Source organism: Arachis ipaensis, chromosome B01 (genome assembly GCF_000816755.2).
Source record: "Arachis ipaensis cultivar K30076 chromosome B01, Araip1.1, whole genome shotgun sequence".
Taxonomy (NCBI): domain Eukaryota; kingdom Viridiplantae; phylum Streptophyta; class Magnoliopsida; order Fabales; family Fabaceae; genus Arachis; species Arachis ipaensis.
The window spans coordinates 38,559,877-38,571,869 of NC_029785.2; the positions used below are offsets into that span (position 1 = coordinate 38,559,877).

An 11,993-nucleotide genomic window follows, 5' to 3' on the forward strand; every position below is an offset into this window, starting at 1 on the left:
ATAAATCTTAAAAAAATAATACCAATTAAAATATCATAATTTTATGTAAGTATAACACAATAATAAAATAAAATAATTTTATGCTTATCAATCCTACACATCGATAATAACTACCCTTCAACCTATCCTGATTGACCAACCCCGTCTAAGTGCCTAATGACTAAGTACATACACCGATTGCCAGCTTACCCTAAATGATTAATGGGCTTTCTTATGACCGATGCCAATTATTTGGCCATTTGATTGTCTGATGGCCGATCAAACGACCAACTATAGACCTACCTAATTATCTGACTACTAATCTTGACTAATTAATTGGTCGTATTTTGACCAACTTTTGACTTATCTCAAATGGTCGGGGGACTATCCATATAACAAATGCCGATTATTCAGCCAATAGGTTGCCTACTAACCTACTCTAAATGGCCACCTGGGAACTGATATATAGAGTGAACCCCTAACAACCTACTTCGGCCCCCTGACGTACTATGATCAATTTCTCGCTAGTTTACCATGATTGTCCTCTCATCTGACTATCCACTTATTGACCTCGTTGACCTCCCATAAGCTTACCATGACTAACTACCAATTAACCACGACTAACTTAAACAACTGATGATAGTTTACTAACCACTTACAGAGACCAGTTGAATGACCCCGGCTAATCGTCAAGCAACACTAATTGTGCTACCTTGCCAAACCCTGGCAAACGGTTGGGAATCTCGAATAATGTAGACTGACTTTCATTGACCATTTTTTGACATTCACAATCAATCTTGGATGATCCCTTTTGCCTACAAGAGGATTTGGCATTGATCCATTTCGGCCATAGATACTTTTGGCTCTAGGACCGCTTTGTAAAAGAGCCCCCATGTACTGGTAGGTCTTTGTCTTCGTAATCCACGTGGTCAATACCAAGCCCAATTAGGATTAACACTATTGAGAGTATTATACATCCTTCTCTTTCTCGAATTCGATAAAATATTTATTATTTATTATAAGAATGCTAAATATCATTAAAGTTTTTATTTCATAATAAAGATTAGTGGGATAAAGTTTATTTAAAAATTGACAATTCTGTAATTATATTACAGGCAAAACTGATTACATACTATGATGTTACCAAAGTAAGAAAATAATTTATAAATTCTCACTTTTTCAAGAGAAATTCATCTCTATAATTCCATGTACCTTCACTATCTTCTCCTTGCCGCTCCTACTCTCGCTACAATAGACATTACTTTTTCTCTTATTCGTTGTTCTTCTGCTCCCGCCATTATCTCATATTCTTCTTTGGTTTTCTACCTCGACTATCCTCAGTAAGCAATTCTCTTTCTCCTCTCTTGTTAATATATAATTTTGCTTCTCCTCTATCATCAATCTACTATTCTAATCCTGTCTTGTAACATCGTGTGAGATAGAAGTAGTACGAACAGGAGAACAGAGTGATGGAAAATGATGTTTGAGGGGTGACGTAACTATTGGAAAGGAAGTTGAGAATGGACATGAATAAGTGGAGATCTAGGGTTTGTTTTGTATTTTTTGTTGCTTTCTAGGACAAAATTTAAGAACCAGTTGGTTTTGATTCTCTAGTTCTTGGTTGATTTTTCATGTTCAAATCCAATTCTTAACTTGGACGAAGAATCGATTTTCGATTTTTCCTATTCGAATGGCATCTAGTTTAATTTTTAAAACAATACCCCAATACTATTCTCTATTATTACATGTATCACATCTATGAAGGATTGACAATCTATAAAAAATGGGTTTAATTACTGTATTGGTCCCATAGTTTCACCAAACTTATCATTAAGTCCTTATATTTTTTTCTTTTTGATTGGTCCCTGTATTACTTTTAATTTTGTAATTTGGTCATTATTATGTCGAAAATATCAAAATTAATGAAATATTTCGCCCAAAAAATAAGTGGTCAAAGATTTAATTAGGTTCTTAATTGTGGTACTTTCAATTTATAGAGAAATATTCTGTTAAGTCTAAAATTTTTACAATATCAAGAACCTACTTACAAAATTAAAAGTAATGTAGGAATCCTATTGAAACAAAAAAAAATATAAGAGCTTAGTTACGAATTTGATAAAATTTTAGGAACCAACATAATAATAATAATAACAATTCTGCTAGGTAACTAACAGGAGGTGTAGCCAATAGCTTTGACAACATTGTATTGAGCTGCATTCCAAGGCCCAATAAACATAGAAAAACATCCCAATTTAATTCCCCATACGCTAATCCTAATTTCACTTTTACATTTTACCTTCTCGTTACCCTAATTTCACTGCAACCCTCCACTCTCAACAACCCCCTGCTATGCCATCACCATTAACCTGCAACGCCGAGTCTCAACGCTGGTCCACTACTTGTGATAAAAAAGAAACATCCAGAATCTAAAAAAAAATTTAAACCATTTTAAAAATTCTAAAACATCCAAAACTTAATAAAAAAAAGAGATATTGAAAAAATATTAAAAAAAGAACATCAAAAAATTAAAAAAAAATCTAAAACTATTAAAAAAAAGTATCCAAACAAAAAAAAATAAAAAATCCAAAACATAGAAAAAAAATCATCCAAAACTAGTAAAAAAAAGTGATAAACCCCAATTTTAGGGTTTATTTTGTATAGAATTTAGAGAGTTTTATCAATATTCTATCACACTTATCCATATAAAAATGCATACTTTTGTGTCTCCTTCCTAATTTTGCTTGATGATTGAAAACATGCTTTTTAGGCCTTAAATATGCTATATTTTTATATCCCTCTATTACCATTCGATGCCATGATCTGTTTGCTGAGTGATTTCAGAGTTTATAGGGGCAAGAATGGTCTAGAAGAGAGGAAGGAAGCATGCATAAGTGGAAGGAGCATGAAAAATGGATCTTTGGAGTTTTAACATCGACGCGCACGTGTGGGAGCTTGGATTTGGGATTCGCACGCAAAAGTTGACGCCTCCGCGTGGCTGGGCAGAAATCTCATCGACGCGTACGCACGCTTGACGCGTACGTGTGGATCGCAAAAACCCAGACGACGCGTACGCGTGACCCATGCGTACGCGTGACGCTCGGCACGTGACTTCATTAGTGAAATCGTGCCTGGCGATTTCTGAGGAGCTCCAGGCCCAATTTGAGCTGAATTTTGGAGGGAAAAGACCCAAGGGACCAAGGAGGAAAGGGGGATACACACATTAGACAATTTTCTAGCTAGTTTTTGAATTGTGGTTCTAGAGAGAGAAACTCTATCTTCTCTCTAAGTTTTGGCTTTCTCAATTTCAATTTCACTTGGATCCTTTGGTTAGATCTGAATTTAATTTCAGTCTTACATTGCTTCAATTTGTAGATCTCATTCTCCTACTCTCATTTAGTGTTTTTCTTACTCTAGTTATTTTGGATCTAGGATTTGGATCTTGTTTACATTGATTTCTATTAATGCATTGAGGAATTTCATGTTCATTGTTGTTAATTGCTTGATTGTTGTTAATTACTTGTAGTAGATAGCTTTAATTCAAATTCTCTTCTCAATTCCATAATGTCTTTCATTATTGCTCACCAAATGTTTGAGAAAATGTCAACTATAGCTATGGAGTAGATTTTCACTCTTGGCTTGGGAGTTGGGTAATTGGAGAAACTTGAATTGTCAAAGCCTTTTGTTGATTGATAATTGAAAATTGCTAATCGATTTGAATGGCACTAACTCTAGTCTTTCTTTAGGATTTGACTAGGACTTGTGGACTCAAATTGATTATCTCCACTTGACTTTCCTTCATAGTTAGAGGTTAACTAAGTGTAGCAATAACCAATTCTTATCACAATTGAGGGAGGCAATGAGGATAGGAATTCCAATTCTCACCCCTAGCCAAGGATTTTACATTGATTGATAATCATTCACTTGCTAGCTTAAGTTCTTGTTTTCCTTAGTTCAATTGTTAATTGCTCATTGCTTTAATTCATGTTTATTTACTTTTCTTGTATTCAACTTCAAACTACCAAGAGAACTTCTAACCAATGATGTGTATCTTAGGGCAACTCCTAGGGAGAATGACTCAGAATTCTACTCCCGGTTATTGATTTTGAATTGTGGTGACACATTTTCTAAGTTTGATGCGTTATAGCTTGTTGGTTTAGACTATACTCACGGCATAATCCTATTGGAAAATTCTATACCGACAAAATATCACGCATCAAAATGGCGCCATTGCCGGGGAGTTGCATATGTGTTCCATGTTGTTGGTTAGTGTAAATATATTAATATGTGAATACTTGCATTTTCCTTGATTGTTTGCTAGTTCAATTGTTAGTTAGGATTAATCTTTGTTTAGTGCATCTTATTGTCATAAGCTCTATGCTTCTTTCATTGAATGACGCATTCACTACCGGATCCAAGCTTAGCCCCTTTTGATCCAGAAATTGAGAGAACTATATCACATCTTAGGCAAGCTCGGAGATGGTTAGCCTTTGGAGGTGGTGAAAGGGTTCCTACCAATTCACCAACGGTACCCGACGTTGAATCCGAAGCGTCATTTGAGGAAGAAACCATCTATTCTATCATTGATACTACTAATACTTCTTCCATTGAATTAGGTACCGATACTATGGCCGCTCCAAGAAGAGTCACTCTTAAGAAAGCCAGTGCTCCGGACTTTGTTCTTCAACCGCTTCAAGTGCGTCATCCGGAGTTAAATGCTAATTTTGAACTCAAAACCGCATTGATCAATCTTCTACCCAAGTTCCATGGACTTCCCGCCCAAGATCCTATTAGACACCTTAGAGACTTTCAAGGTGTTTGCTCCACAACTAGGCGGGAGGGTTCCAATGAGGTTGCTATTTGGTTGTTTGCCTTCCCATTCTCTCTTGAGGAAGGAATTAAAGAGTGGTTCTACACTTTGCCCGATGAGATTATTGGTGATTGGGATTTGCTTAGAAGGGAGTTTTTAGATAAATTCTTTCCTCTGGAGGTGACAGATAGATTGAGGAAAGAAATTTCATGCATTGTCCAAGGTAAATTGGAAACACTTTATGAGTATTGGGAATGGTTTTGGAAGCTTCTTGACTCATGCCCTCACCACATGATTGACACTCTAGTGTTGATTAGCTATTTTTGCCAAGGAATGAAACCTCAAGACAAGATCCTCTTGGATGCTTCAAGTAATGGTTCCTTGACAAAGTATAGAACAGCGGAGGAAGCATGGCAACTAATCACCGATTTGGCCGAGTCCACCCAACATGCTAGACAAAGAAACAACCATCCAAGAGTCATAAATGAAGTTTCTTCTAGTGGTGAGACCGCCGCCCTTACCAAGACCTTGGGAGAGATGACAAATATTCTCAAGCAACTCCAACTCAATAAACAATAACCTCCACCTCCTCAACAACAACAATGTCAACAGTTGGTCCCTCAACGAGTGTGCGGAATTTTCTCTTGTTACTCCCATTACACTGATGAATGCCCAAGTCTCCAAGAGGATAATACCTTGGCGACTACTAATGCCTACTACAATTGTCCAAACTAAGGCTATCACCAATAAGGAGGTAACTATAATCAAGGGAGTAACTATAATCAAGGTTGGCAAGATAATTCCAACCAAGAATGGAAGGATAACTATAATCAAGGAGGAAGGGAGAATGGTGGGAACCAAAGATGGAACAACAACAACCAACAAAATCGGTACCAACAAAACCCTCCATACTAATACCAAAACCAAGGAAGAGCCTACCAAACCTACCAACCACCTCATCAAAGGCAAGCACATCAACTCAACTAACCACAAGTGCCCCAAATCACTTACCCTCTTTCTTCCTCCAACCAAGATGAGACACTCCGTTCTATTCTTCAACGACAAAGAGAGTTTCAAGCCTCATTTAACTCTAGCATTAACGGTCTCACCTCAACCATCCAAGCCCTTCTTTCCCGTATGGAACCAACCTCTACCTCTAATGTTCAACCCTCAAGCTCTAGTGTACTACCTTCTCAACCTTTACCCAACCCCAAGGGTGGCATCAATGCCATCACCTTGAGTCCGGCACCAAATTGCAAGAGAGGGGTCTCGATGAGCCAAGTTCAAGAGATGTCACTCAAGATGAGGATGTGGTGGAGGTAGAAGACATTGAAGAGGAGGATGAGGTACAAGAGGTAGTTGAAGAAGTGATTGCTCAACCAAGGAGCGGAGTTCTTAAGGATGGAAATGTCTTGCAAGAAGCTACTCCAATTCCATTTTCCACATTGGCAAGGAAGACCAAGAAGCAAGTTGAGCTAGACCCCAAGATGGTGGAGATATTCAAGCAGGTTGGGGCAACCATTCCTCTTTTTGATGCTATCCGCCAAGTCCCTAAATATGCAAAGTTTCTAAAGGATTCATATGCATGAACAAGGAAAAGATCCATGAATTAGAAACTATTCCATTGGGAAGCTCAATTTCGGCTTTGATGGGTGATATCCCGGAAAAGTGTGGTGACCCCGGTCCTTGCCTAGTCACTTGCACCATAGATGGGATATAATTTGTTGATTGCATGTGTGATCTCGGCGCTTGTGTGAGCATTATGTCTTTGTCTGTTTATGAGATCTTGAAGCTTCCACCGTTGAAATGGTCGGCCACCTGGTTTGTTTTGGCGGATAAAAGCATAATTTCTGTAGTTGGTATTGCGGAGGATGTTCTAGTGAGTATAAAGGGATTGGTCTTTCAGATTGATTTTCATATTCTTGAGATGCCCCCTCGTGATTCCGAAAGGACTTCATCTATCTTACTTGGGAGGCCATTTTTGAAGACCTCCCGGTTCAAATTAGATGCTTTTTCGGGTACCTATTCTTTTGAGATCGATGGAAGAACGGTGAGCTTTAATCTTGATGAAGCCATGAGACATCCACCGGAAGACCACTCTATTTTATGGTGTGATATGATTTATAATGTGGTGGCCGAAGTTCACCATGATGGTTTTAATGAGAAAAGTATGATTCATGGTCCAAATGTGGGGAACCCCATGTCTGTGAAGAAGATGCCTTATCACCTCCGTTACTACCAGATGACCGAGTGCCAAGTCATGAACAAAATGTAGATTTAAAACCACTTCCACCCCACCTAAAATATGCCTTTCTTGAAGATGACCAAAAGCTCCCGGTAATTGTTGCAAAGGAGCTCTCCTCCCACCAAGAGGAGAAGTTGCTTAATATCTTGAGGAGAAACAAAAAGGCTATTGGGTGGAGCTTGGCGGACTTGGTTGGCATAAGCCCTCAAGTATGTGAACACCAAATTTTCCTAGAAGAAGGATCCAAACCCATTTGGCAAGGCGTTTAAATCCCACCATTCTAGAGGTTGTGAAGAAGGAGGTCACCCGGTTGTTAGAAGCTGACATTATTTATCCGATTTCAGATAGTGAGTGGGTGAGCCCCGTGCAAGTGGTTCCGAAAAAATCCGGTGTTACTAAAATCAAGAATGAGAATGATGAGCTTATAGCCACAATGGTGCAAAACTCATGGAGGGTGTGTATTGACTATCGGTGCTTGAACTTGGCCACTAGGAAGGATCACTTTCCATTACCTTTCATCGATCAAATGCTTGATCGCTTGTCCGATAAATCTCATTACTGTTTCTTAGATGGCTATTCTGGTTATTTTCAAATCCACATTGCTCCGAAAGAACAAGAGAAAACCAACTTCACATGCCCCTTCGGAATGTATGCATATAAAAGAATGCCATTTGGCTTGTGCAAAGCACCGGCTATATTCCAAAGGTGTATGATGAGTATATTTCCAGATCTTTTTGAGCATTGCATCGAGGTGTTTATAGACGATTTTAGTGTTTTTGGGGATTCCTTTGATCTTTGTTTGGACAATCTAGCAAAAGTATTAGAGAGGTGTACTAAATCAAACCTTGTGCTTAATTTTGAAAAATGCTACTTTATGGTAAGACAAGGTATTATTTTAGGGCACATTGTCTCTAGTGACGGAATCTCTGTTGATCCGGCAAAGGTCGGTGTTATTTCTGGGTTGCCTTACCCCTCTTCTGTGAGGAAAGTCCATGCGTTTCTTGGTTATCCAGGTTTTTACCGGCGGTTCATTAACGACTTTAGTAAGGTGGCACTACCTCTCTCTCGATTATTGCAAAAGGATGTGGAATTTGATTTAAGTGAAGAGTGCATGGAGGCATTTGACAAGTTGAAAATTGCTTTGACCTAAGCTCCTATTGTAAGAGGGCCTGACTGGACTAGGCCATTCGAGATCATGTGTGACGCCTCAAACTATGCGGTAGGGGCGGCGCTAGCTCAGCGCGAGGGTAAGAATCCATATGTCATTGCCTATGCCTCTAAGACTTTTAATGGAGCCCAGTCCAACTATACTACCACCGAGAAGGAATTGTTAGCGATTGTCTTTGCCTTGGATAAATTCCGGGCTTATTTACTTGGCTCTAAGGTGGTAGTATATTTGGACCATGCGGCTTTGAAGTATTTGTTGGCCAAAAAGGAATCGAAACCAAGGTTAATCCGATGGGTGCTGCTATTGCAAGAGTTTGATCTAGAGATCAAAAGATAGGAGTGGATCCCAAAATTTAGTGGCGGACCACTTGAGTCACCTTGAGCACACAAAGGGCGATTCCACTCCTATCAATGATACATTTCCTCTTGAGGGCTTGCTGGCAATATCCGAGGTGATCCCTTAGTATGCACCTATTGCGAATTACTTGGTTGCTCGCACCTTTTCTCCCAATTTTTCTCAACATCAAAAGGATAAGCTCAAAAGCGAATCCAAATATTATATATGGGATGACCCCTACTTGTGGATATGTGGTGCCGATCAAGTAATTAGAAGGTGTATTTCCCAATCTGAATTTCAGCCTATCTTGGAGGCTTGCCACTTTTCTGAGGGTGGTGGCCACTTTGGTCCTCAAAGAACGGCTAGAAAGGTCTTAGATTACGGATTTTGGTGGCCTACACTCTTCAAGTATGCATCTCTCTTTTGTAGCTCTTGTCCACAATGCCTTAGGTTTGGAAATATTTTCAAGAAGAATGAGATACCCCAACAAACTATATTGTTTTGCAAAATTTTTTATGTTTGGGGTATTGACTTCATAGGCCCATTTCCAAACTCTAATGGTTTCATATATATTCTGCTAACTGTTGACTATGTTTCCAAGTGCGTGGAGGTAATTCCCACCCGAACTGATGATGCTAATGTGGTTCTTTCTTTTGTTTGGAATAACATTATTTGTCACTTTGGATCACCACGAGCAATCGTGAGTGATCAAAGCTCTCATTTTTGCAACAAAAGGATGACAGGGTTGATGAAGAAGTATGGTATCATTTACAAGGTGGCCACGGCATATCACTCCCAAACAAATGGCCAAGCCGAAGTCTCCAATCGGGAAAATCAAGCGCATATTGGAAAATATTGTAAAGCCTCATAGGAGGGATTGGAGCTCTAAGCTTGGAGATGCGCTTTGGGCCTATTGGATGGCTTACAAGACGCCGATCGGTATGAGCCCGTTCCAGTTGGTCTATGGGAAGGCTTGCCATCTTTCGGTGGAGGTAGAGCATAAGGCTTATTGGACCGTAAAAGAATGCAACTCAGGTTTTGGGGGGGCCAGAATCGAAAGGAAGTTACAGTTGGTGGAGCTTGAGTGTCTTCAGTTGGAAGCCTATGAGAATTCGAGGCTCTACAAAGAGAGGATGAAAGCGGTGCATGATAGAAACATCAAAAGGAGAGAGTTTAGGGCTGGGGACCTAGTCCTCCTCTATAACTCAAGATTGAGGTTGATGCCAGGCAAGTTAAGATTAAGGTGGGAAGGACCTTATAGGGTGGAGAAAGCTGAGCCATATGGTGTCTTCCATTTGAGTCACCCTTCAAGCCCCACAATTCTCAAGGTTAATGATCATCGTCTGAAGCTTTACCATGGAGAGAAGATGAAAAGCAACAAAGAGGTTGAGGTGTTCCTTCTTGAGGATGCACCCAAAGGCAAAGAGACTTGAGCTCATGATCGTCCAACTTAAGGACGTTAAAGAAAAGTGCTAGGTGGGAGACACCCCACCATGGTATGATCTTCCTTTGTACATAGTTTCTTCAATATAGCTTTTTGAGTCTTTGTGAATTTTGTGATTGCTTGATTTTGTGAGTTTGCTCAAGTATGCTTGTTTTGTTTGATTTTTATTGAATTGCTCATGAGGAGTTCATTAACAGTGGTTTGATTGAATTGAGATGTTGAAGAAATTCTTAAGGTTGAGTGTTACATGAAGTTTTGGGTGTTTTTTAACCTTTTAGCATGCATTACTACCAATTTGTGCTATAATTCCCCTCCTCATGTGTATGAAAAAAAAGGAGCTATCGACGCGCAAGCATGCTATACGCGTACGCGTCGACGCGTTTTCACAACTCCTGGTACTAAAACCAAAGAGTTGTGCCTACTTTGTACCCGTTTTGTGCCAGTGGCACAACTGCAACCCACGCGTAAGCGTAGGTGATGCTTACGCGTTCTTTGTCACTTCGCAAACCCACGCGCAAGCGTGGGCGACACGTACGCGTCGATTGCAAATTTTGGAATCTCTGGTACAAAAACCAGAGAGTTGTGCCTACTTCATGCCAACTTTGTGCCCGAGGCACAACTCATTCCATGCGTGCGCGTCACTTGATGCGTACGCGTCCTCTCTCTTTTCTGCACTCCACGCGTATGCGTGGGGGACGCCTACACGTCAACTCTCTGTTTCCACCACCCACGCGTACGCGTGGATGGTGTGCACGCGTCGCACCCCTGACGCACCTGATATGCAGCGCACCCTGTTTTGAACTCATTGTTTCACTTTCCTCTTCCATCACTTCTTCCCCTCTTCTCCCATCTTCCACCACCTTATCTCTGGCCATTCCACCGGCGGTCCCACATTTTCTCTCTCCTCTCTTTTCCTTCCCTCTCCTCTCCTATTTCTCACCTACACTCCACCTTGCTTTCTTCTTCTTCTCAAGGTTTTACTCTTACTCCTTCTTCCTTTTTGTCTCTTATTCTAAAGTTTTCTCTTATTAGTTGCATTTAGTTTTTCTCTTTCTTTTATTCTTAGTTGCATTTTTATTAACTGATTATTGCTTGTTTACTTTCTTTCATTTCATATTTTCCATGGGTGTTGCACTTTGAGTTCTCTCTTGCTTTGATGGGTCATTTTGATATCTCTTGATTCCTTTGTGACTATGTGGTGTTGTTTTGTTGTTTGGTATTCCATTTGGGGTTTTACATGTTTGAATTTTTCCTACTTACTCATTGTTTGAATATTGCACACCAAGTATTTGTTGAAAGGCACCTATACCATTTTGGTTCAATTTGACTTTATGCTCTTAACTTGGTACTTTTTTCTCATACACTTGCCTTTCCTTTAAGTGCATTGAGCCTACTATGCTTCATGTTTACTTTTCTTATGCTCATTACCCTTGACTTGCTTCCTTATAGCATATTGCAAAATTTGTGAGTCCGCCCTCTCTAACTCCAACTTATCCCATTCCGTGCTTCATTGTCTTGGAATTAGACTAGGTGCATGACTCTCTTGTGCTCATTATTCTTCTTGCTTGTGCTGCCTTGTATGATTCTTGATGCTTGGGTTTATTCTCCTCATGCCTTATACTTGCATGCTTCTCATACTCTTGTATCTCATGCTAGTGATATGTCCCATGATTATATTGTTGTCTTGTCACATGTTGCAGCTGTCATGTCCTCAAGACGCACTACTCCTTTTGGGATTTACTTTTCACTTGCATGTTATTCTCTATGTGTTGACTTTTTGGGTTTAATGTTTCCTCTAAATCCGGCCACAAAAAGGGCACCCCAAAGATCCACCGCCAAGGCGCAACCTATACTAGGAGCTAAACCCCTTTCCAAGAAGGCAAAGACAACCGTTTATATTGATGAATGAGAGAAGGACAATCCTACAAGGGACCCACAAGGTTTTCCAACCGCTTCTGTGAGCTCATGTTTCCCGCCATAGTTGAGAGGAATTATCATTCTGAGCATCTACTTG

The 11,993-nt window shown here is 39.8% G+C and overlaps 1 protein-coding gene across 1 annotated transcript; it reads left to right on the top strand.

Moving 5' to 3' along the window:
* LOC107605736 lies at positions 9,339-9,968 on the top strand. The gene has a single exon (XM_016307709.1). It carries the CDS (start codon positions 9,339-9,341, stop codon positions 9,966-9,968), a length of 630 nt encoding a protein of 209 aa, XP_016163195.1.

Coding starts and splice junctions, on each gene's coding strand:
- LOC107605736 (XM_016307709.1), top strand. CDS start 9,339: ATGGCCAAGCCGAAGTCTCCAATCGGGAAAATCAAGCGCATATTGGAA.